Genomic DNA, 25,664 nt, shown 5'->3' with positions numbered 1-25,664 from the left:
TGTGTCTTGTAATTATGTATATATTATTATTACGGTGATCTGTTCCAATTCACAGTTTGAACCGAAAACCGAAAAGAAATTTGCGGCTTTTTGGAAAAATGATTCAATTTCGTATAAAATATTGGTTGGGATTCTTTTATTTTATTTTAACATACGCAAAATATATTTTGTATATTTTCCATGTTTTTACTTAACTAGAGCTTTATGTATAAGTTATTATTTTTATTACTTTTTCTAAACGTTAGCTTTTTATTTTTGTGTTTTGTGTTTTGTTTTTTACTTATTTTTTCATTGTTGAAACAGTAACTTTCAGTCATGTTGTAATCATAATACATACATACATACATTGTACATATATGCAATATTACATACGTACAATAATATTCTGGTTTCGAAATTTAAATTTGTTATGAGCGCCGCGCGTACAATGCCTAAAAAACGCATTTCCTTTCTTATATAGTGTGTCGTGTACGTAATTCACAATCGATTAGGTTTCTCTCAATATCGGTTGTTGTATAAAAGCTAAAATGTTTTTCGCTGCGTATGACAAAGTTACAATATATTTTACCGATCAGGCGATCCTAGACCCGATACAAAAAATTTGATTACAACTTTGGTTGTTTAATAAATCTTAAGTTTTTGTTTCATTTCATCTCCTTTTTGGCAGTTATCGTTTGTTAGGTTCCTTTTGACATGTCTGTGGTTTTTGTTGTTGTTGCTTTTGTTGCTGCTGCGATATCGGTTGAATATCATTAATCTCACGTATCTATATCATTAATTATGTTATCATTAATTATATATATGCTAAGCAACTAACATTGGACCATTTCCATTGCGCGACGCACTATATAAGAAAACTAGCTACTTGATTAAATATTATACTCGTATTTATATATTTATATCCGTATTATTATGCAATTACGTTACGTACGTTATTAAAATGAATTACGCCAGCAGCTGGGAGACTGCAACGGAAAGGAAACCCATGGACAACCGACACCCGATCCCGATCCCCATCCCGATCTCGACTTCAGGCCCAGTTCCAGCCAAGCGGAAAACTGTACAGCGAAGGCGTCCACCACCCGGAGAACTGCCGCTCGAACCAGCACGCACTGAACACCTGAAGCAGCTGCTGTCGCAGGCAAACCACCACGGCCAGGACCAACACAACGGCCACAAAAAGTCATCAGTCGCACTCCGGCCCCTCGGAGAAGTGGCCACGCACATCCAATGCCGAGGCCAGTTGAAAGACGATGTGGGAGAGTGACGGGTGCTCCAGGAGCTCGTTTGCCGGGAGCTGCGGCTCGCACCGTGGTCGCATGTGCCGGCCCCGGAATCCGCGGTGCAGCCGCAGAACCACATCACAGAAAACGAAGCGCAGGATCAGGGTGCGAAGGAAGTCGTCGCCAAAGAACTGCACGTAGGAAGAGTCTGCAAAATCAAAAATAATTGTTTAATCAGTATGTTCACTATAAAAAATTAAAATATAAAGATTCTACTGGATCCTTACCTATAAATCCTATGCCCTGCTCGATTTCATCGATGCGACATCGTGTCACCAAACGGGAGGCCTCCGTGATGAACCGATCGACGTAGGTCTGACAGCGTTCCCAGTGGTGGATGGGCACGTCTCCGACGTTGCAGATGTAGCAGAGAGCGGTGAGCGGGGAGTGCAGGAACAATGTAAACAGCGAGCCATGATGCTGGACATCAGCTACAAAGGAAATGAAAGGTAAACATCTACACCTGGAGAATCGAATAGGGCATACTACCTTGGAATGCGGGGGGCACATCCTGCGGCGACATGAGCACCACTAGGGGCTGGCCAAAATAGCGCGGTATGTGCTGAAAGACAAACGAGTTGTCCGAGTCGATGATTATGAACATGGGCCGGCGTGTGAAGGGATACAGATCACCCGGATACAGGCAGTGGTTTTCCTTGTAGGACTTCCCCCGACACGACAGTCCGCCGCCGTCCACGCTGTCCCGCTTTACGCTGGTGGCCAGGCCGCCCAGCTCGTAACCATCTGAAGAGAACAAATTGTTATTCAATCCTCATAATAGGGATTACCATTAGGCCAAAAAATCTACTCACAATCCTCAGGATGTTTGGTGGTGGAGAAGCAGCCATCGGCCGACATGTAAAGCAACAGGGCTCCGCCCAGCGGCAGTTCCTTAAAGCCGCTGGCCAGGAAGACCAGCAGCTGGCTAATCGAGGGCTTATACAACAGATACTTGTGGGGATTGTCTCGGAAGTGGCGACCGTTTTCCATGTAACCCTTGGAGCCCGGCACCCCGTACGGCGGTATCCGGCTGGCCGCCGGACTGGCATCGTGACCATGGAGGCCGTGCGACATGCTTAGTGGATTCGTTGCAGACTCCGTCGGCTCTCGCTCCAGCGTCTGCAGCATCCGGAACATGTCCATGGTCAGTTCAGAGAACTTGGCCTGCTCGCAGGCGGAGCCCACAATCAGGATCTCCTGCAGGCTGAGGGTCATGTGCGGGGACCGCTCGCAGGGCGGCGTCGTCAGCGGCGACAACCTAGAACCGGAACCACTAAACACATCAGTCGGAGTAGTCTCACTAGTCCTCCGGCGGTTAGCGGCGCCCGTGCTTTCACAGAAGAATTGAGAATGTGGCGCACAGATGAGGTGACACGGGTAGGGGTGTGTGTACGGGAGTTTGGGGTTCAAATGATAATGAAATGATAACTTTTTGTGGTGTTTTTTGTGTGTGATTTCGTAGAATAACTGTTTTATTTTTTAAGTACCAAGTTGAAGGATTTCTCGTTAATATTCAACAGTTAATCATTCCAAAAAAAGTGTGGATGTGGGTGGGTTAGTGAGGATTGGGACAAAGATCATGGAAAAAGTGCGTGACAAAATGAGAACAGTGAGTGTTTCTGGTGTTTCAAGTCTTCTGTGATAAGCACAACAAATGAACAAAATCGAAGCAACGAAACTGAAGCAAAACTTGTATACCTACGCAAACAGAACAGGGCTCTACCCACGAAAACATATACATATTTGGACACATAATATTGAGTTTGAGGGCCATACACCTGCCCACCCCACAAGCTGTCCAAACTCCTTCTCGCCGACGAAAGCACGGGCAAAATACGCGGCTACGGGCTAAGGCTGTGCCAACGACTCACCTGTGCGACAGGATGATGGGATTGGAGTCGGCGTGTAGAACCGCCACCGCCGCCTCCGCCTTGATGAAGCCCTTGATCTCCTCCAGCACCAGCGACCACTCCAAGTGATCCTCCGGCTCGTATCTGGATTTGAAATTAGAGTTTATAGGGAAGGATAAAGAGTTGGCGTTTGATAGTTACGTGTTGGTGTACTCCTGAATTTGTTTCTCCAGCTCTGTGACCAGCTCCCGCACCAGCTTCATCTTCTTGAGCAGCAGGCAGACGACTATGAAGCGGGCATAGTAGCGCAGTTTTTTCACCATCAGGTCGGGCCGGTCCTCCTTGGCCGCTCGCGAGTAGTAGGCACGACCCCTTATAGCCGCATAGAACTGATACGCTTCGTTCAGGTAGTTGGTTTCGCTGGTTCTTAAGCTGTTCAATTTAACAAATACATAGATTAATTAATGGACTTAGTTAGCTCTTTGGTACTTACTAATAGTGATAATAGAGCTGACCAATTTTGCTTGCTATTTCACCGATCTGCCAACGCTTTAGGCCATACTTTGAGTCGAGGACCATGCGATGTTGCTGCTGAAACTTCCACAACTTGGTATAGACATCGAAGGTGCGACCGAAGTAGGCTTGCCACTGCCGATGGCCATATTGCGGCAGATCCCTATACGAAAATATTACAAAATTAGCACAGAATTCCAATATAAAGACTTTAATAAACGCACCTGAGCCCGTTGAAGAGCTGCTTGGACTTCTCCAGCAAATGGCAAAACTCCAAAACTAGCTTTCGATCCTGTTCTTCCGTGGATTCCATTTTCACCATGCCGTTCTTCTCAACCTCCACCGCAATGTGTTATGTCTGCGAATCGGTTCTGCTGCAATGGAAAGAGGTACTACGTTAATCGAGGGAGACTTCGCAATTCAAAAACTGGTTGACACGCCCTTGGCATATTAAATAAACAGAGTAGAGTGATTTGCCCCATAAATTACGATGCAAATAAAAAGTCTGAATCAGGCAGTTTTCCGATCTTTATCTAGCCATCCATCCATCTGCGGGTACATATATTTTAAGTGTCTATCGGTGCACGTATCTGGTCTAAATGAGGGGGAGGAGCTGGCTGCCCACTTGAGATTCATTCAGCAGCTCGTTGAGCCATTGTTGATGCGGATAATGTGGATAATGCCGATGACGATGTCAATGGGCCTGCTGCTGCTCCTGCTGCTGATGCCGAAGCTTTGCTTACAATAAACTGAAATGCCTATGCGGCTTTTTTGCCCATCACGAATGCATATTAAATTTTTAATTTTTACGTTCCCCAAATCCAGCACATAGCCTGCATTTTTGATCCAGCTACTGTTTGGATTGGTTCTGGGATTCGTTTTCTAAGCCGGAATGTAAACAACAATGGCAGCGATTGTTGGCCATAACTGCTGGTATCCCAAAGCCGATTCCGGTTCCAATACGAGGTCGAACTCGTATTCAATTAAAATTTCAATTTGGTAAAAACAATTACGGGGTCTTTTAAGTGCCGGCCGAGCGATGGATGAAAGATGAAATGGGATGAGACAATCGTTACTCTGGCTATGCATCAAAAGCTCAATTAATAACGCCCGACCAGGCGGTCAGTCCAAATTGTTTGCACAGAAAAAGGAAAAATGTGGCACGCTCACAGATCCGAGGCACAGAGTCGGACGGAGGAAAAACCAGGAAAATTCTGAGCGGGGCAGAGCGGAAAACAGGGTAAATGCACAAAAGGGTCGGCAGTGCAAATGGCGCCACAGCGGCCACATTGATTTGGCTTTGGCCAGAACTAGGTCGCCCCACAGAGAACAAAAAGTTTCAATATGAGCTCATCAGCCAGCTCCCAGCAGCCAGCCGCCAGCAGCCAGTGCCCAGAAGTGGAGATAGGGACGTTGAAATGGATGGGTGCTGGTGTAAATAAAGTTCCCTTTCTTTTTTGGAAGCTGCGTCAAATATGCGTCACCTCAACAAGTCAGTTGGGGCACATGCTGCGGGAAAGATAGATTTATGGCGCCCCAATCACATTAGGCCGCCACCAGAAGCTTGAAACATACTTCCTGCCGAAATTACGCATACGCACCATTGACCAGATTAAGGAACTTGTAGAATTAATAAAAACAAAACAATATTTTTTAGCTCTTAGAATCTTTTATCTGATAGATACTGCCTCAAATCTATTACTCAAAAGACGCTTTTATTTTCAGTTAATTTTATTAACCACATTAGCAATACAGGGATATGAGTCACCCCAAGCAGTCAGGGGCCTTGCCAATTACTACGAGGATACAGTTATGGCGGCCTAATCAAATTAAGCTTCCATTTAGTGCGTTAAAATTACATAACATGGAAATTACGCATACGCAGCGTTGACAAACAAGTGGAGAGTGGAGTGCGAGGCAGGACAAAACAGAAACGAAAACAAAACAGTGCGGAACAAAGCTGACTAACCAACTTGCCCACCCACTCACTCACTTGCTCACCGAATGACAGTCTGGCTGCTGCTGCTGCCTCCCATCCCACTCCGGCTGACTTCATCATCATCCTTGGCAGAAGTTAACCAACATCATCAGCATGTCAACATGTAGAAGCCGGAAATGAAAAAACACAAATACTAAGCAGAGTCGTTGCCACTGCGATGTTGCTCATTAACACCCTCCCGCGCTGCTCTGCCAGTTCCTCCTCTCTTCCAGACACCCCGCCCCGCCACAGACACACATTCGCATTCACAGTTGGTGCAGGACATTATCAGGATGTAGGGACAGTGGAAAATATTTCCAATTTAGTTTCAAACATTACCAAATTAACTTCTAAATTATTTTTACGAAAGTTTTACTTGATTTTTTATCTGTCCTATCCTTTTATCCCATCCTATTTATTTTGTTTAATTTGAAATGATGTTTTGATAAAGTTCCTCTTGACATTTTTGCCGCCTGCGCCAACGTCAGTTAGTTGTTAACGTGGCAAGTTTTCCTTTTTTTCCGCTCACTTGCGAGAGCGAGTACAACGGCTGGGAGAATCCCAATCCCAGCCAAACAAAGCGTGCAAAAAAAGCGAGAAGTGGAGTGTGCAACGCACTTTGCCGCTGGAGTGGGGGAAAGGCGAGACAATGTGGCGACTACTAGGAGGGGGCAGCCAGCCCACTACCAGTGTCACAGACTGCCAGTGCGTGCAGTTGCATGTGGGCGGATGGTTCCTGTTTCAATGCCCTCCTAGCCCTCCTGAAACTGCAGCAAAAAGGACATTGAATGACGTATGACATGTGGGCTTTAATATTTCTAAGTAGTTGTGCATAAATCAAGTATAATTATAGGGCCCACTATTTCTAGCTATATAGAATAGCCCGTCACTCACATCAGATCTGAAATTATTTAATTTCTTTCCGTGCAACAACTATTTGCTGCTCTGTCCTCCTCTCCACCTCCTTGCTCCTTGCCGCAGAGCTGCACATTTTTTCCGTTTCGATTCTCCTTTTTCCTGGGGGGAGTGTGTGAGCAAACAGTCTGGATGGCGGCGAGGAGTCCCAGTCGGTGGGGCGTGTAATCCTTCAAAGTCATTGTAGGCTACACATTTAATGGCATTTTGACGCTGCCAGCGCTTATAACGATGTTGTCGTTCTTGCAACGTCCGCATCCGCAGCGAACTTCAAGTTGCCTGTCCACCTCCCCATTGCCCCTTCCCTATCCGTTCCACCGGGGCAGTCATTAGGACTTATGAATTCGGGTTAACAATTGAGCGGATCAGAGGGCACGGGCAGGGCTGCAAACTTTGGCACAGTTCAGCCTTCATAATTAATGGCAGCGAAGTTGCAACACAAAAAAGGCATCGGTGGCACACTCGTTCGTATAAAATCCAACTACTTGAGTGGGCCAACTTTGCCCTAATGATATGGACAGCCGGAGAGACAGGCGGCTCGAAAGTTACAGTTCTCATATCTCGCAGCAGACATCACAGGACTGGGAACAAAAAACTTTGCCAGGACCAAGAAGCCGGATGCGAGTGACCAGAGCACAACTTTTCTCCGCTGGCCCCGGGACACTTTCTGTGAACTGTTCAGTCGACTAGTCGGCCTCGGGGCAATTTTCATTTCCCATTTAATTGGCCATTTCTATTTATGGAAATAGATCTCGCCCCAAAGTAGGCAACAGTTTTCGAAGCCGACTTTAAGATACTGTTAATTTTATGAAGCGAGTAGATACTTTTATTATAGCTATTTTTAAGACAATCTTCCTCCAAAGGTTGTTTTAAGTATTAATTTTATATTATTATTAATAAATTATAATATTTTACAGTATAAATTGGGATTTATTGGGCTCCGTTCACTCACCTTATCATTGTTGTATCTGCTGCTGCCGCCACCAACAACAACAACAGAAGCGGATACGGAAACAGCGCCCTCGCTCGCAGTCGCAGCCTCTGCTAGCAGTTTCTGCTGGATGCCGCCGTCGACGCCGGTGACGCCGCCGTTGTAGCCAGTTGTTGTTGTCGTCACCGTGGCCGTCGGCGTTGGCGTTGCCGCCGTCGAGCAATTAAATTATCCGTCTTTGTTGCCGCTCCCGCTGCTGCCTCTGCCTCAGTCAACGTCGACGCCGCCGTCTTAGCTTTATTCCTGGCGCCCTGCACTTGACATATGTTTGCCGGATTTGCCTAGGCTCTTTATCCTTTATCCTTTATCCTTAGCCTTTCTTCCGAAACACGAATCGCCACTTCTAACTTTTCCCTATTCCACTTTTCACTCACTGATTTGGCTTTCTTTTTTTTTTTTGCCGGTTTGCAAGTTGGCCACACGGTTTTGGCTGCAAATCACACACCGTCGTGAATCCTTAACCGATTTTCCGGGCTTTCAATCAACCGATTCCGGATCTCAAGCATTGAGTGCTGGGGAAAAAAGCGGGGATTGCTAGCGATTTAGAGTGGAGAACGCTGCGACCGTCGCGTTTGGCTGCACAGTATTGAATTTTTTCGCATTTACATTTTTAACGAGGAGGGTTGGGGGTTGGTATTGATTTTTTTGCCACTATGACAGATGGCTAGTACCGGCGATGGCCGCCAGGGAGCGTCCATGACAGTTGCAAAATCGCAGGGGTTGAACAGCTGACCGGCGAGGGTGGAAAAATGCACAATTCTACCGGAAGATGGCGCTAAATTATTTTGAATCAGCTGGATACCTTCTGCACATGTTTCACTGAAAAAAATATTCTAAAATATAAAAAACACTATGCTAAATATGTTTTACTAAAATATACAATAGAACGAGTAAACGATTAAATTAAATGTTTTAAGCAAATATTAATAAAATTAAGTAATCAAAAATACTCTACAATTTGTATCAAAATGTATAAACCACGGAAAAAGTTTGAAGAATTTAGATTTTACTATGGGCCACACTACATGAACACATTTTTTGAGTTTTATTGCAATAAATAAAATACAGTAACATTTACTTTCGCATTACATAAAAGCGCTTTAAATTATATTTGGTTTGTTGCATGATAAAATTGCTACTAAAATTGTTGCGGTTTTAAGTGCCTGCTTCTTCACTATCACAATGAAATAAATTACATTGTTTGGATACATCATACAATAAATATGTTAATTTATGTGTACTTGTGTATATGATTATAAATATTTTGGAATGTATACATGCTACATTTAAAAACAATAGCTAGTTGAATGATAGTAACCATATTATATGGCATAAACACTTATATGTATACATATATGTATAATCCTCTATCTATCATTAAAAGACGCCAGATCTTGCTCTCATTTGGAATATGCGCATGGCTTTTCAGTCTTTAAATAAATCCAAAAATCATAAAGTCAATGCGTCCTAGTTATATCTCACGCCTATGTATGTACATACACAGTTAGTTTCATACCTATAAGATATAAAGTTAGCTTTACACCTATTCCCGATAGATTTCCGTCTCATAATTCCTAAAATTTTAATAGTTTTCGAATCGTCTACTCTGGGCATCTTCAACTCATTTTTGAGTGTATTGTCTCTTAATCTTTTTTTTTTAATTCTAAATCTTATGAATTTGAAACTAACTGATTATACACTGGAATATTTTAGCTACATGTTGATTCAATCATTCTTGGTTTTAAAATTTGGCTTTTGTTACCATTTTAAGTTACTTCGATGTATGGTTTTTGAGACGCGAACGGAATTGAATGTCAGTGCTTTATTTTAATTAATTTAGAATTTTAATTTAGAAAACTATATCAGTGTTCAATATTGGGAAACTGAATAAAAGGGTTTTGATAAACCATTAATTTATGTTCTAAGTGATGGCTTGCCAACTGACTGTAATTTTTTCCCAATATAAATTATAATTATATAACTATATTTAGTTAATTATAAATCATTTTGTTCTACCAGCAATCGAACTGATTCCCATTAATCTGTAACTCAAAATGCATCTTATATTTTTTAGACGGGTCCTGTTTGTATCCCTCTCCTAGAGGCTCCTGTGCTGCCTAGACTAATGCCACCTACAACCGTGTGGCCTCAGAAACGGTCTGGACATCACCTGCATGGCCGTGCACCTGTTGGCTGTTGGTGGAAGTGCCCACGTCGGCGGTGGGCGGTGGCAGGTGCGAGTAGTAGCCCATCTGGCAGGAGTTCTGGTGGGTCAGTTTCTGATTCTGGCTAAGCTGGTACTGGGCCGCCTTGATGGCCGCCTGTTGCTGGGGGGTCAGGCAGTCGCAGGCAGCTAGGAGCTCCTCCGTGGACTTGGCCGTTATGGTGGTCGTTGTTGTGGTGGTCAGCTCGCCCACAAACTCGGTAGGCGGCGGGGCGTAGTTCTCCACATCGCCGTAAGTAGAGTACCTGCCGTAGGGGTTCCTACGTGGCATGGAGTGGCGTTGCTGGGCAATCTGCATCTTCACCGGCGGCACAGCCACCGTGTCCAGATACCCGTATCCGAAGTTATAGCCCGCCTTGTTGGCCAAGTTGTCCCACGACTTGGGCTTTTGCACATAAGCAATGGTGTTGGGATAAATCTGAGATGGCTGCATTTGGCTGGCGGCTACGTGGTAGCGCTGTTGATATTCGCCTTGGTGAGGATGGTGGTGGTGTTGGTGGCCCTGGTGCTGCTGTATTTGCTGCTCGTACGATTGTCTGGACTTTGTGGAGTGCTGTCTGGACTGAGCCGTGTCGCTCTTGGGATCCCAGAACAAGGTGTCGGTGCTTATGGAAGTCGTGTATGAGGCGGAGTCCCCTGGAGCAAACTCACTTGACGTGCAGGAGTGCAGGCTACAGTGACTAGCCAAGCCAGACGCCAAATCAAAGTATCGAGACCTAGTACTGCCCGCTTGGGACTGCAACTGGCAGGAATTCTGCACCTGATGGGGATAGTGGTGGTGATGGGGCACTCCCTGAGAGTGCTGCTGCGGTTGCTGCTTCACCTGCTGGTCGTGACTGTGATGGTGGTGATGGTGATGGTGGTGATGTCCAGATCCGGTATTTACCACACCTCCATTGGCACTAGGCGAGGCATGTGACTGGGACTTGGGTCTGACCCTCTGCTCCTTGCCCTCCGCCCGTTCCCGCTCCCTCTCCCTATGCTTGTGCTTGTGCGAGTGCTCCTTGTGCTGGCGATGGCGCCTCCTCGTTGGCACACAATGGGTGTCACAGCACGGACTAGCCAGATCGTATGCATCCAGACTGACGTTGTCCGGTGCCGGTATGGCTGCCTTTCCCGCCGACTTCCACCGGAAATGACCCAAGCACGGATTGCACGAGTGCCCGACGTGGCAGTGCTTTTCCTTCTCCGTTTTAGGAGGCTTGGCTGGAGGCTTGTGTTTCTCGCAGGTTCGGGGGGGTGGAGCAGGGGGCTTTCCTGATCCCCCCGTGGCGCTGTGGTATTGCGTGGGTGCCGTAGTCGTTGGTTGAGTTATTGTGTTCGTGTTTGTGTCCACCGACTCTGTGCGCTGGAGAAGGAATCGCTGCCCGGCATGCTGATGATCACTACTGCTACGCTGGAGTCCCAATCCGTCGATGTAGTCCTCGGAACTGCCGTGTGTCGGACGAAGAACGTAACGATAAGTAGGATCCAAGTAGTGGTAGGTGAGCATGAATTGAGCCGGAGGTGGAATGATGCCAGCTCCACCCGCTGCCTGCTGACGTGCCGCAATATTGGCTACATCCTCGGTGGACAGAGCTGGGCGATAGAATCCTGTTTCACCGCCGCCTTCCGTGGGCGAAGCACCCTCTCCTTCGCTGGGCGAGGTATTCGCATTTGCCTTTTTCCGGGCCGGCAGACTGTGCGTTTTCCACTTACCCTCCAACAGCTCACGCTCCCGAAGATGAACCCTCTCCAGCTCGTTCATCTTTTGCTGCAGCATGCTCTGCAGCTGGATGTAACGCATATGGAGGTCCACCTGGCAGTGATTGGTAAACAAAACGTTAAGGAAACCTCCAACTAATCGGACTAATTCTTCATACCTTCCGCACACAATCCTCAAAGAGCACGACCATGCGCATCCTGCTTTCGCACTGCTTGATGAACTCCACAATGGTTTTGTGGTCGGCCTTCTCCATGTCGTTGCCATTGATGGAGAGAATGACATCGCCCTCGCGCATTCCTGCCCGGTACGCTGGTCCTCCGTACTCCACGTAGTCCACGTATGTGATCATCTCCAGCTCCTCGTCCCGCTTGTAGTGGATACCGTAGCTCTGAAGGGTGAATCCATAGGAGTCGTTTTTCTTTTCAACGATAATGGTGCGTCGCCTTCGATCCTCGTCAGGCTTGGAGGCGAGAAAGCGTTCCGATTTATAACGCCCCAGGATATGGGTTGAACGAGATAGCTACGGGACACGAAAATGAATAAACTTGTGGTGAAAGTGAAAAGGTTGTGTGCTGAACTATCTACCAGCACTTCCGGGTATTTACACGTCTGCGGAATGTGGCACATCAAATAGCCAGCAGGTGTGGTGCTGAAAACCATCATCAAAATTATGTTTGCCAAGCCCATGCCCATTCCGTCGTCCTAGGAGCTCTTCCTGCTTTTATTGAAAGCATTTTCATGAATACTGGATGAAGCCCCCAGCCAGCAGACAACACTTTCACTGGCCTCCGCTTTATCCCCAACAAGAATTCAGAAGGGAAAAAAGGAAAAAAGAGCCCGCAAATTGCTCAAAACACAAAATTGTACAGGTGCGGAACAAATAATAGTCCTAAAGGTGATACCCATAATAGTCCAAATTATAAACAGCAGGGATGCTACAAATCTGAATTAAATGATAAAATTCATACAAAAGAAAGTTATTTATTTTTCGTATAAAAAAAAAATAACATTCCTAGGGGAGAAGCATAACTTCTAGGAACAAGAAAATAAAATATACAGATACATAAAAGTTTCATTTCATATAATAAAGATAAAATATTTAAAATAAAATTAATACATTTTTAAAATAATAAAATTACATATTCCTTGTTTATTGCCCACGACTGTTCTAAAAAGCAAATAACCAGATACAAACTACAAATGCAAGGATAGCCCGCGCGGCTCTTTCATTAACGCTTCATTGTGCGGACCATAATAACCGGCTTGCAAGGATTAGGAATTGGAGTCCCGCGGGCCTGATGCCATTGGCAAGGAAGCGCAAATTGTATGCCATTATGGCAGTATAGAAATACTGTTTGCATTTTAAATTAGAAATAGTAAATAAATTGTTTTAAAAAAGGAGAAAAGAAGAGTTGCCTTTGTTTTGTATAATGTATTTAAATTAAAACTTAATTAAATGGGGATCATTTTACATTTTTGTTTAAAAGCGAGCAGAAAACAAAACAAAAAGTACTCGATATATCCTTTAAATCCATTAAAAATCTTAAAATTAGTCGGTAAAAAAAAGTTAGACAAAAATTCTAAAAACATAAAAGTCAAATGAGACGTCCCTACAATTTGAAATGAAAATACGAAGCCTGAAATTGTGACATCATATTGGCTGTTCTTCCACCAACCCACAAAGTAAGCCAACTGGTTAATTTTTCTAATTGCCCTGGCCAAAGTCAAGGCCTGTTCATGGATCCATCTGCTAGCTGCGCGTATGTGGTACATACATATATCTGACTATTTCCGGGGCATTGAATTATTAACACTTGATCGACGACGGCGGTTGTTGGCGGCTGTTGAGGTTGCCTGGCGAAGCGTAAACTATGCATAACGACCCGACCGGCCGGAGGTTAAACAGCCAGGGGGCCGCAAATGCACAGGCCCAATGGGGCGGGGGGAAACCACCCCCAATGTGCCAAGCCACCCACTCGACAAAGGAACAACCCACCACCACCTACTACCACCCAGCACCCGCAAGACAAATTCAATTGAGCCAGCACTGCAGGACCCTGTCGCATTATCGTGACTCAGTGTGGGGGACAATCCAATTCATTTCGAGGCCCTTGCAATTGAGTTGGACACTTGGAGCCTCGGCCACTTGGACTTGACATACCTGCGCATACTCGATCTCCTCGTCGCTGGCAACGAGACTCTTGTGGAACTTGAGGCGTCCCAGGCTGCCGGTGCCGTTCACATAATGGGAAGGCTGCTGATGGGTCGTGTGATAGTGCTGCTGCTGGGATTGGGATTGCGATTGTTGCTGCTGGCAAGCGGCGGCTATAAGAGAACCCACCGAGGTGGCGTTCGATGCCGAGATGGACACCGCTGCCGCCGTAGTGGCCGCGCTGCTGGCAGCAGTCGCAATGCTCTGGCAGCTGCTGCTCATGGGCTTACTGGCCATACTCGTATTGATTTCTTCACGCAGTCATAATTACAACCGGATCTTTCTTTGCCTATCAAATGCGACACCGACAGATACAGATACCGAAACAGACCCTGCAACTGCCACTGAATCTGGAGTGCCGAGAAAAGCCGCCGCGTTGATTGAAAATGGCAACCGTTACCGGCCAAGTTTACACAAAGAGTGCTTGGTAATTACAATTTGCCATTGCCATTCATAAACTTTACTATACCGAGGTGCGTTTATCAGTGCTATATTTGTTGATGGAAAACTTTTTTCATATTCGTGCGGGGTACGACTCGATTTTTTTTCTTTTGTGTCGCGTGAGTCTGTTTCCGCTCGGTTTGTTCCACTTCCGCTAAAGCTTGCTGTCGTACTGAGCGTCGAAGGTGCCGACTGAGTGTCCAGAACGGATGTGGAGAACGGTGGAGCGGACCACGGAGAGCGTAATGCACCCACACAGGGCCAGCAGGGAAAAGCGGTTAAAATTTATGGCACATGTTGACTGCTAGAGCCGCCGAGGCTCTTTGCTCAAAAAGCCAAAGCGCATGCGTCTATTAACCTGTCCAGAAGAGCATAAATTGCTGTTAAAAGTTGGACAAAGACTTAAAATATTCTAAAAATCAATTAGCATTAATTCTTCTCCACCATTGAGAAAAATGGGGTTTCCATTATGGGGTTTTTAGATGGGATGGGATTTTAGATTAATATTAAGTTTGAATTTTTCAAACATTTCTGTTGTTAGCTCTGTTATTCTTAGCATGAATTTTGAAAATATACCAAAACTGTCTAAATGTTAAAAAACAAATCATAACCGATTTCAAAGGCCCCTTTAACTAATCGGTCTGGAGGAGGAAATCAATCACATAGATCGCACAAATTATGAATCGTTAGTGATGATAGTTTAGTGAAATCGTATTAATTAATTATATAAAAATGCATAAGTTATATTAAAATTGTTTTTCTTTATACCCTTACAGAGGGTATTACAATTTTGAGGGGTATCACACTTTTGGTCAAAAGTGTGCAAAGCAGTGAAGGAGACATCTCCGACCCCCATATATATATTCTTGATCAGGATCACCTCCTGAGTCGATATAAGCATGTCCGTCTGTGCGTCTGTCTGTATGTTTCGAACCGAACTAGTCTCCCAGTTTTAGAGCTATCGAGTTAAACTTCCACAGGATTTGGCTGCAGCAAAGAACAAAAGGAAGCAGCCGACCCTCGCTCTCCAATTGGATCGGTCGTGGTAGAGGATGCGTCGCATCCGATGCGATCCAATTGGAGAGCCACGTCAGGCCCCACAAATAAAATAGGCAGAGATTGGGAAAGACTTTAAAATTTCAACTGATCTCATGAACTAACAGCGTCTTATATGTTATAGCGACACCTCATTCCAAAATTGAACCAATTGGAGTACGCAGATGTTGTTTTGAAAAGGATTATTTCTTGAAATTTATGTACATATGGGTAATTCTCTAATGTCGAACGCGACATTCGTACGCATTCCAACTGGAAAAAAACAATGTGCTAAGCTTGTTTTTTATTTTAACAAAAGTGAATCTAATAGGTCTTGATAAGTTGTATAATTGGTGCAAATATTAATTTTGGAAGACTTTTTGTTTTTAGAATATTCAAAAAAAACTAGGGCTGTCGCACGCGACAAAAAACAGAAGTTACTTTTTCAAAAACCATTTCAAACGCTGATTTTAGCGAAACCTGATGGAAAATTTGTCTGCAATCAATTTCAAAACGTGATTTATTATTTGATCTTAGTAATTCTTTTTGTTTCACTTAAAATTATTTGGTAGTTTTTTTAAAATTCAATTTTATTCACTGTCGCACGCGACAGTTTCTTCCCTCATATTTTTTTAAGTTGTTTTTGTACTTTTAAAATAATAAAACGTGAATTTGAAGATTCTAAGTTTAATAAGAATTCATTTAGAGCTAAAAAAAAATAATTTAGGCTTCAAACTTAACAAACAAGGAGGATAGTAATATAATTACATATATGTAATATAATAATATAATTTTTTTTAATTGGTGTCATTATTTTTTAAATTTTGCCTCCAACGCTTGCAGCTGACTTTATTATTATTTTTTTCATTCATCTGCATTAATAAAAAGCAAACAAAAAATAAAAAAAAAATTTTAAAATAAAAAAATTTTTTACCATGTTGCACGCGACTAACTTAAAAAACGTTTATAACCGAATTCACTACTTATATTTCACAAAAATTTTTTTTTAATACTTAAATATCCAATTTTATGTTTGGACCCAAGTTTTGATGGTCATTCGACAAATTTCTTCGACGCACTGATAACAAATGTTCTTTTTCAATGTCGCACGCGACAATGAAATAAACTGATAATCTGATAAGAAATTCTTAGTAATTAGCAATCGCATCGTTTCATTTACATTATTGTTGTAATCTTTGGTTATTAGCCGATATTACAAATATTGAATATCAATGCAGTTGAACTCTCTTTACGAAAATTATGTAAAACAAATTGTGCCGCTGAAATGCTAAAAACTAAACTTTCGCACATTTGAGACTTTGGATTAAAATATATTTTAAATGTGTAATAAGTAAATGTTAAATATTATTAAATTAGTTAAATTTAATATGTTCCCTATAAAAATGTGTGAAAAAAACATTCTTTTATTGACTTTGAATTTTTTTGTCGCGGTTGACCTTTCGGGAGAATTACCCATATGTGGATTATATTTCTTCCATGCGCCAAATAGTGGATAAAGTATAAAAATGCGCTCATCATTAAACTTCAATAGGTGGGATGGAAAGATTGAGGATAAATGATTGAAGGTTAAATGATATTACACCATTTTTGCCCAAATCAACTTAAAAGGAGGAATTTTGTGTAATCATTCGCAGTTTTACGAAAAATAAATCGATTTAATTTGCACTGTTTAATTTCGATTCGTAGTCGGTGAACCAATATTTCTATCGGAGGAACTTCAGACCCACTGAAGAAAACTTTTAACTTTTAAAAAAGTTATTCCAATCAACATTAAAAGCTGTTTTTCCAGAGGCTCTGAATTACACTTACACAGGGTGTTACGAGTCACACAGGGTGTTACAAGTTACACAGGGTTACACATGCAAAATGGGTTTTTCTTGGTGCACCTATTTTTCAATTAAAGCCTATTTTACTGGGAGTCCATCAAGTCAGTAGTTAGAAGCAACTCGTGGAGTTCAAATGCCGGAGCAATAAGAAAGACATTTTTTTTGTCTCAGTTTTAAAACATAGGATCTATGCCAAAGGCTCTTAACTCTTATTTTCGGGGCTCCCGTGGAGGTTCATATGCCAAAAAATCATATGTGTTTATAATATATTTTTGGGGGACTTATTAATATTATTAAAAATTCTAAATATTTAACATATATTATTAATTTAATATAGATTTTTATTTTAAATATATCTTAATCATATACTTCTTTGTGTCTGTTTCTAAACATTTAAAATCTGTCCGGTAAGGCGAAAATTTAACCATTTTAACAAAGTTTAGAGTCCATCTTAAATTCCCATTCCTATTTGCTGAAAATATAAAAATAAAATAAATTCAACTAAAAATGCTAAGATAATATAAAATCACTCTTTTCCGCACCACCTTTGAGGTAGAGTGATTGGCGCGTTTTTTTTTAAGTGGTTTCCCCTGGAGGCCTAGTCCACTTTATACTTTCCTGATCCTGTGCCTCAAGGGTCATCCTTCCTTCCTTCCTGTCATGTTTGGAGCTTGGGCCTCTTCGACGGCCCAGGAAGCTCTTCGTCGTCCTTTAATTCGGAATTAGTGAATGTATTTTGCCTGAAAGTAAAAACTTTCAATTAATAACTTATACAAAATTCGTTCAATAATACTTACACTTTTCTTAGTTTTGTATGCATAATTTGAGACCTCGCAGCAGCTAACGTTGCCATAAACGCAACTGCTTTATGTGGGTCTCGAAGTTCCTTGAACTTCTCGAATGATTCTTCCCCATCCGAATGGATGGACCGAGCGAGCTCTGCCCCAACTCTTTCGAAGACATTGGAGTTAATGTGGCTCATCCTCAGTTTCTTTCCTGGGAAGGATTTGAAAATTCTTCCCAGGAAGCATTCGATACTGAGAAGCTGAAATTAAATAATTTGTATTAATATTTATTTATTAAAATTAATTTCACAAATACCTACTTCATCTTCGTATCTTCCTTTCAATTCGATGGGAACATCCTCCCCCACAATACTTCCAGTCAACTTCAAAATTTTCTGCATATTGTCCCCAGAAATCGTGGGGTCAACGTAGAGACGACAGAAAATTTGATCTATATACCTGCCTCTCTGCAGTGTGTCCTGGAAAAGCCGCAAATCATACAGCACAGGAATCCCCTGCATCTGTAGATATTCAATCGCCTTTAGATTGGCGGAGCATTCGTCGGCCACTGCACCAGCCATCTTGTGGTGCAGCTTAGCCCTAGCCTTTATATAAGAGTGCACAAATAGCACACACTCTTTAATAAAGCCGAATGCTTGGACTCCAGTTGTCTTAATAGTTAAATAAATATTTTTTAAATTTATAAAAAGGTCAAAAATTCAATAAAAATCACTCTTTTCCGCACCACCTTTGAGGTAGAGTGATTGGCGCGTTTTTTTTTTAAGTGGTTTCCCCTGGAGGCCTAGTCCAATTTATACTTTCCTGATCCTGTGCCTCAAGGGTCATCCTTCCTTCCTTCCTGTCATGTTTGGAGCTTGGGCCTCTTCGACGGCCCAGGAAGCTCTTCGTCGTCCTTTAATTCGGAATTAGTGAATGTATTTTGCCTGAAAGTAAAAACTTTCAATTAATAACTTATACAAAATTCGTTCAATAATACTTACACTTTTCTTAGTTTTGTATGCATAATTTGAGACCTCGCAGCAGCTAACGTTGCCATAAACGCAACTGCTTTATGTGGGTCTCGAAGTTCCTTGAACTTCTCGAATGATTCTTCCCCATCCGAATGGATGGACCGAGCGAGCTCTGCCCCAACTCTTTCGAAGACATTGGAGTTAATGTGGCTCATCCTCAGTTTCTTTCCTGGGAAGGATTTGAAAATTCTTCCCAGGAAGCATTCGATACTGAGAAGCTGAAATTAAATAATTTGTATTAATATTTATTTATTAAAATTAATTTCACAAATACCTACTTCATCTTCGTATCTTCCTTTCAATTCGATGGGAACATCCTCCCCCATAATACTTCCAGTCAACTTCAAAATTTTCTGCATATTGTCCCCAGGAATCGTGGGGTCAACTTAGAGACGACAGAAAATTTGATCTATATACCTGCCTCTCTGCAGTGTGTCCTGGAAATGCCGCAAATCATACAGCACAGGAATCCCCTGCATCTGTAGATATTCAATCGCCTTTAGATTGGCGGAGCATTCGTCGGCCACTGCACCAGCCATCTTGTGGTGCAGCTTAGCCCTAGCCTTTATATAAGAGTGCACAAATAGCACACACTCTTTAATAAAGACCAATGCTTGGACTCCAGTTGTCTTAATAGTTAAATAAATATTTTTTAAATTTATAAAAAGGTCAAAAATTCAATAAAAATCACTCTTTTCCGCACCACCTTTGAGGTAGAGTGATAGGCGCGTTTTATTTAAAGTGGTTTCCGACTTCTTCCGCTGCTGCTGGGATTTCGGGCACGCCGTGACCGACGTCGTGGCTGCCCTCGCGGCGCTCCCGGGGCACGTCCGCGAGGCGCTCCTCTTGCCGGACCCGGGGCCCAGCGACCACGACGTGGCACATACTCGTAGAATGCAACTTTCTGAAAAATAATACAAGATATAATTGTTAATTAATAATTAATAAATTATTTCTACATACGCAGTTGTTTATGTATATCGGCATCTTTCCAACTCTAAAATGAAAATGGGGAATGGCGCCCATTCAGTGTTGGATATAGGCCAACACATGTGACTGTTGAGCTTTAACATTGTGCTGTTAAGCATGTAAATCGATTTTCTCAAAATTGTAGGGAGCAATTTGAATGATTTTTGCTCCAGATATACTAGAAAAGGTGATATATCGACTCAACTACCGTACATATGGTGGCATCCTCTTAGAGCTTCACAATATTAAAAAAATGTTTGGTGGTCATTTTTGTATGGGCTGTTAACGAGATTGGCCCACTTTTATCCGATTATCTCCAAAACGTAGGAAGCGATTTTTATGAAATTTTCAGGTTTTATTCTCAATATATTGAGCTATTAGCTGCAATATCGGGCTTTTTGGGGCCTCCTCTTATTTCTGAGATAGGACCCATAACAGTGTGGGGCCAATTTTTCAAATGTATTTTAATGGTATTTTAAGGCTGTAGATCCTGCCCAAAGTAAAAAAAAAAGCTATAAATTCTTCAATTCTTAACAATTCTAGACTTTATTTCAATCAATTTAGTGGCTAAACAGTAAAATAATTGAAAATAAAAAAGTGCGTTGCTGTGTTCCGATTCCACCGTTCCACTTCGACGCTAACTAGGCGACGCATATTTGACGAACATATCACAAATACATACTTAACGAAAGTGCACCCTAGTGGCGCGTAATTCAAACTGACTGACAATCGATAATCTAACAGATTAGCTTATCCGTTCCGCGACAATACCAAAACTGCCAAAATTTTCTACAAGAAAGGAAAGCTAACCTTTCCCGGAGTCGAAGTTGATATACCCTTGCAGTTAAGGTTGTTTCATTTCCAATCGGACGATCCTTATGAAATTTGGCAGATCGGATAAGATTGCCCAAAATAAGAGCTATAGGATATAGTCGGCCGATCCTTATGAAATTTTCTACATAAGATATTTTGGCCAAATATAACATGTGTGGAAGTCTCAACCCCCTAACTTAAAGAACACTCTTATTTAAAAGTTATGACATTTCCAATCAATCGGTTATATGGCAGCTATAGGATATAGTCGGCCGATCCCAGCCGTTCCGACTTATATACTGCCTGCAAATAAAAGACGGATGTGTGCAAAGTTTCATTTGGATAGCTTTAAAACTAAGAGACTAGTTTTCGTATAAACGGCAGACGGACATGCTTATATCGACTCAGAAGGTGAACCTGATCAAGAATATATATACTTTATAGGGTCGGAGATGTCTCATTCACACTTTTGACCAAAATTATAATACAGATTTTACTTTTTGAGCGATCGCAAAAGGCACGTTTTTGGTAGTTTTCACAAGGTTGGGACCCTTTTCAAAATTTATTCTATAAGAAATTTATTTGATAAAAGAATTCTCATAAGGATCGGCCAACTCTATCTGATTTTTGCGATATATATTCTATTTTATAAACTGTCATATAACTGGAAGGGTATATCAATTTCCGCGCCGCCAAAAGTTGGTTTTTGTCCTAATTGCAATTTTTAAACAGAACCGCCGCAGAACTTTCTCTGTTAATCGTCACATGTCTCTGTAAAAAAATATGAAACCCAACCTGAATTAAAACTAGCGTGGTTATTTTAAAAATATATTTGTTTTTATAAATGGAACTTTGCTACTCCGCCAACTCGCCACCTGGCACCAACTGAAACGATCGAATAAGTAATCACCTTTTAAACAATGAGTTATCAACCTACCATTGTAATGTTGTTGCCATTAAGCAGAATCTGGTCCAGCTTGGTGATGCGGCGGCCGTCCGGCGTATTTTCGTACTCCGTCACATCGTCCAGCAGCATGTTTACGAAGTCATCAAATCCCAAAAGAGTGCCCACCATTTCCTTGTCATTCTTCATTATTATGTGGATGCGCGAGCCAATGCATTTGTCGACCAACTCTGGAAGCCGGCAAGGGATGTTTCAAACATGGCGGATCTATAGTTTACTAACATTCACTTACCCAGTGGCATGAGCGTGGCAATATTTGCAGGTGGCGGGACAGCAGTCATCTTTGCAAGCTTTACTTCGTTTTATTTGAGAAATAAATATAATTTGTCTAAAACTTGAGCTGCGGTAAACAATAGAGGTGGTGAAACATCCAGATGTTATCGATATTTTAAAAACATCGGTTAAAAATTATACTTTCAGTATTATACATAAAATACTATCTAATATTTATTGAAAATAAAGTGAATTTTTAAATGGAATGAGAATTGATCGTGTTACAGCTCATGTAGATATTTTACATATATTATTAAATGGTTCAAATCCCGGAAGATTTTGCCCCTGCTATCGCAGACTTTATGACGATATCAATATATAGTTTGTTTACAAAACATATCGATATATTGACTATCGGTCACGACGACTGCCTGCCTTTCATAATTTCAAGATCAGAACTTTATATCTCAAAATTTGAGCAAACATCAGTCGCCGCCGTATGCGGGACAGCTGGAAAAAGGGGCAGGGTTGTGCCACTGCTCTACACTTACATAATGTCCCTGTCTCTGGTAGCCAAAGTCCGGAAGTGCGTGCCAGACAAGCGGCCTTTCCTTCTTCTGTGTCGATCGCTGAACCAAGGTCAGTAAATTTGCATTTGTCCCAAGATACATCCATGATATCATGTGATTTTCAAGGTAGACCTGACAACGGCACTGCGGCCCTTTTATTTTGCTGTGCATCCGGATTTCTTCGCCCAGCATCCTGAGCAACGGAACACTAATGAGAACTCTCTTAAATTGTTAAGTGAGCATCTGGAAGCTCTGTACGAGCGACGCCACAAAAATGATGGCACAGAGGTGCTGAAATTCTACGTACGCGCCAGCCCAGATGCGGACAAGCGTGACAACTTCCGATTAATTAAAATTCGAACAGATAAACAGAGTACCCGGGATCCTAAGAAATTCATCCAAGGCCTCCTAGAGTCCTGTAATCTATCAACGGAGTATGTCAAGAAAATTAAGTCTCAACCCGAACCGCCAAAGGGCTCAGGAACCAGCATGGGCTTCCAGCCTGGGAAGGACTATCATTACGACAAGGACTTTGCCGACTTTGAATATGAAGTGAAGAACGTAAGAATAATGAAAGTTAAATATTTAAAAATTATTTAAAAGCATTTATAATCCCAGAAGCGTGCCAGCAAGCGCCCTGACATTACTAAATGGTTGATGGAAAACGTCAGCAAAGCGAAACAGCGCGCCAGGGAAACGGCCGAGCTGCAGGCTGAAATCGATAAACTCCAAAAGGCGCTGGTGGCAAAGCTAAAGCTACGCGATGCCCGATACGAATGCGGCTGGAACATTGAACACCATCGGGGATGCCTTAAAACACTCGAGCGACTGGCTAATACACATGGAGTGGAATTGGCTCCTCTTAAGGGACGCATCGTCGTCTTTGCTCCCTTTACGGGTATCAGCCTGGAAGGACATGTGATGCTATTCACCGGCGATGTGCTTAACAACTGGATCGATTTCATTAAAAACATTCCGCACCACGACACCTATTTAAAGGTGGTTCCTGTCTATGAGCGCACTCTGTCACGGGTTCTGCTCGATATTCAAATCGGTCGGAGAAAATTCATGCCCAAACAACAGGCCAGCGGCTACGCCAACCACCTCATGAAAGTTACCACATCGCTCAACGATTATCTTGGGAAACAAAAATTTCCGAAAGAATGGCCCGAGTCGCTCAAAGAATTCACCATCGTTGTGGAATCCGAAGCAGGACCTTTGATGGTTAGCCCTACTGGTCAGTTTATTACACCCGCCACTTGTCCTGGCGCCATTTTGGTGGATTTCATTGCCCAAAATATGAATCTGGCCAGGGAAAGGATGAAAAAGTACGCTCAGGACAAGCACGTCGAGCAGGAGCTAATGGACTCGTGCGTTAAGAAGCTCCAACTAAAAGCTCTGACCAAAGACGATGCCATCACGCCAGATAAAATGATTTCAGCTCTCAGGGATGTTTCTGCAATGCAGCTTCAAACACTGCAGCAGGGAAAACTGCACATTACCCATTACTACTCCGTTTTGACGGATGGAACCGTGTGCATACCTTGGGACTTCAAGTCGAAGTAGAAGAATACTTTTCTCATGTGCCTTATTAGTCAAAATAAAAATAGGTATAATAATTGGTTATCAAGATTAGGGAATCGGTTGTCTGCCAGCTAGGCGGCGTCGCTGCAGTCTTCCAGGCTCCAGGTGCACTCGCCGCGATGGGCAGCGAACTCCGATGCCCGCCGGGTGTATACGTGGTGCTCCTCACTATCCCAGTGTGCTGGATCTCCGCCGCACAGCACTGATCCTTCAGAGACAGCATCATACAATGAAATTCCGTCGACTTCGTAAACTACTCGCCACCAATTGATATTGTTCCGGCTATAGACATTCTTGGTAATGGAGTGATTGGCATTGGGTCCTGTCTGAGCAGAGGGTTCCATGAGGATGTAGCGATTTCTCCAGTAGGCACTGTAGAAGGCGAACTTGGGGCGACTGTCAAGGCTATTTTCTCGTTGGATAAAATAGGCGGCCTTCTTCAGATCTCTAGCGTTGCTGCAGATTAAATATGTTTGGGGACACTCGTAGATATAGGTGTTGTCCGTAACGTTCCGGATGCACACTTTGCGAGCAGTGTACAGGAGTTGCTCGTCTTTGGGAAGATGGGCATATATCTTCGTCCTAAGAGAGACCGCCACTTCCTGCTCGAATCCTGGTTGTTCCAGTAAATCCCTAAGATTACTTTGCAAGGCTAACTGAACCTTTGGATCTTCGCGCCTTAGCTCTTCCCGGGCAAGCAGTTGAAGATTAGCCTGAGCCATTTGTGTTAAATTGGTCGTAAAATTGGCCAGTCGTTCCACCACACTCAACGGGGTTTCCAGAGCGAGAACTGCATTGTAGAGGACTTCCAGGATGTCCCTGAGGTAATCCAATGTGCTGAAGGTCAGGCGCTCCATCAGGGAGTTGACTAACGGGAAGGTGGCTGCAGGACTATTGGTGTGAAAGGGTGCCTCCAAAAATTGGGCACTGCGGTGAACAAAAGCCTGATAGATAAGCTCCATAAGATGCTGGGGCACATCTGTGTGGAGACGCAACTGCTCATGGAATTGGAGAATCTTCATGGGATCGTAGATTTGCTTCGTCTGTTGCAGCTCCTTCCAGAGAGCCGTGTAAATGGCCTCCTTCAGTTCCAGTGTTTTTGCCTCATTGGCCAACTGGAGCACTAGTTTGCCTCTCTCCCAGTCTCCACCCACTTCAGCACGAATAAGCGACTCCAGAGCGGATGACCCAGCTGGTGCCAGAGCCCCAACAGCCGCCTCGTTTGTCCAGACATCAAAGTGACTGTACACAGGTGCTTCGTTTCTCCATATGTCGATGTGGAACAACACCTCCTGAGCCGGAGCACTTGAGTTGAGAGCCGCCAAAAGTTTGCTGTCATTATTTGGGGTGTGACTGTCCAGAGCGCCGCTCCATCGAAGTCCCAAGATGAGAATCAGCCACACGGTTGCGGATGCCATTCTAGTCCAACTGGATGAGTGCCCCCAAAAGGGCAAGGCTTTTATAGGTAAGTTTCGAGTTGGTAGAGTGTTTGTAGATCAATCGGATATTTGCTCGTGGATTTTCTTGTTGACCCTTGTGCCGATAAAAGCACACAACGTTTAATTGCATTTTGCACTTGGGGGAAAACAAGCGGATAATAAACGGATATGCCTATATATAATTGCATTGCATCACCTATGTATATAAAGTGGCCCATTTACACCATTTATCGTGTGATAAAGAGGATTTTAAGAAACTTCTTAATATATGTAAGGAGTCTGCTATCTTCCGGCGACGGCATA

At 43.0% G+C, this 25,664-nt stretch overlaps 5 protein-coding genes across 10 annotated transcripts; 1 reads left to right on the top strand and 4 right to left on the bottom strand.

The window, feature by feature from the left end:
- Nucleotides 1–642: 642 nt before the first annotated feature.
- On the bottom strand, nucleotides 643–8,211 carry LOC6506155 (protein SCAI). 3 transcript variants are annotated; one of them, XM_032453779.2, is made up of 9 exons: nucleotides 7,492–8,211; nucleotides 3,871–4,017; nucleotides 3,627–3,809; nucleotides 3,335–3,565; nucleotides 3,155–3,277; nucleotides 2,096–2,556; nucleotides 1,773–2,027; nucleotides 1,511–1,714; nucleotides 643–1,431 (listed from the first exon to the last, which is right to left on the bottom strand). In XM_032453779.2, exons 2-9 carry the CDS (start codon nucleotides 3,966–3,968, stop codon nucleotides 1,187–1,189), a joined length of 1,800 nt encoding a protein of 599 aa, XP_032309670.1. In that variant the 5' UTR covers nucleotides 3,969–4,017; nucleotides 7,492–8,211; the 3' UTR covers nucleotides 643–1,186. The 3 variants fall into 3 exon arrangements, with proteins under 3 accessions (XP_032309670.1, XP_001958449.2, XP_014764643.1); XM_001958413.4 differs by having other exon boundaries at nucleotides 3,871–4,020; nucleotides 7,492–8,210; XM_014909157.3 differs by having other exon boundaries at nucleotides 2,096–2,541; nucleotides 3,871–4,020; nucleotides 7,492–8,210.
- A 323-nt stretch (nucleotides 8,212–8,534) lies between these two features.
- On the bottom strand, nucleotides 8,535–14,775 carry LOC6506154. Of its 2 annotated transcripts, none has more exons than XM_001958414.4 (3): nucleotides 13,621–14,775; nucleotides 11,617–11,979; nucleotides 8,535–11,552 (listed from the first exon to the last, which is right to left on the bottom strand). In XM_001958414.4, exons 1-3 carry the CDS (start codon nucleotides 13,906–13,908, stop codon nucleotides 9,663–9,665), a joined length of 2,541 nt encoding a protein of 846 aa, XP_001958450.1. In that variant the 5' UTR covers nucleotides 13,909–14,775; the 3' UTR covers nucleotides 8,535–9,662. The 2 variants fall into 2 exon arrangements, with proteins under 2 accessions (XP_001958450.1, XP_044570872.1); XM_044714937.1 differs by having other exon boundaries at nucleotides 12,045–13,711.
- Nucleotides 14,776–21,407: 6,632 nt separating this feature from the next.
- On the bottom strand, nucleotides 21,408–21,949 carry LOC6506153 (U6 snRNA-associated Sm-like protein LSm5). Its single transcript, XM_001958415.4, has 3 exons — nucleotides 21,789–21,949; nucleotides 21,530–21,726; nucleotides 21,408–21,477 (listed from the first exon to the last, which is right to left on the bottom strand). The coding sequence occupies exons 1-3, from the start codon at nucleotides 21,835–21,837 to the stop codon at nucleotides 21,448–21,450; spliced, it is 276 nt and encodes a 91-aa protein (XP_001958451.1). The 5' UTR covers nucleotides 21,838–21,949; the 3' UTR covers nucleotides 21,408–21,447.
- Nucleotides 21,950–22,170: 221 nt separating this feature from the next.
- LOC6493796 (T-cell activation inhibitor, mitochondrial) lies at nucleotides 22,171–23,957 on the top strand. Of its 3 annotated transcripts, none has more exons than XM_032454158.1 (3): nucleotides 22,171–22,408; nucleotides 22,469–22,899; nucleotides 22,960–23,957. In XM_032454158.1, exons 1-3 carry the CDS (start codon nucleotides 22,324–22,326, stop codon nucleotides 23,902–23,904), a joined length of 1,461 nt encoding a protein of 486 aa, XP_032310049.1. In that variant the 5' UTR covers nucleotides 22,171–22,323; the 3' UTR covers nucleotides 23,905–23,957. The 3 variants fall into 3 exon arrangements, with proteins under 3 accessions (XP_032310049.1, XP_001958452.1, XP_044570871.1); XM_001958416.4 differs by having other exon boundaries at nucleotides 22,173–22,408; nucleotides 22,957–23,957; XM_044714936.1 differs by having other exon boundaries at nucleotides 22,173–22,408; nucleotides 22,465–22,899; nucleotides 22,957–23,957.
- On the bottom strand, nucleotides 23,910–25,364 carry LOC6506152. Its single transcript, XM_001958417.3, has one exon. The coding sequence runs from the start codon at nucleotides 25,338–25,340 to the stop codon at nucleotides 23,994–23,996; it is 1,347 nt and encodes a 448-aa protein (XP_001958453.1). The 5' UTR covers nucleotides 25,341–25,364; the 3' UTR covers nucleotides 23,910–23,993.
- Between the last annotated feature and the right edge of the window lie 300 nt (nucleotides 25,365–25,664).

This window comes from Drosophila ananassae, chromosome 2R (genome assembly GCF_017639315.1).
Source record: "Drosophila ananassae strain 14024-0371.13 chromosome 2R, ASM1763931v2, whole genome shotgun sequence".
Lineage (NCBI taxonomy): Eukaryota > Metazoa > Arthropoda > Insecta > Diptera > Drosophilidae > Drosophila > Drosophila ananassae.
The sequence above is the reverse complement of the archived record's forward strand: the minus strand, read 5'-3'. Positions and strand labels throughout refer to the sequence as shown.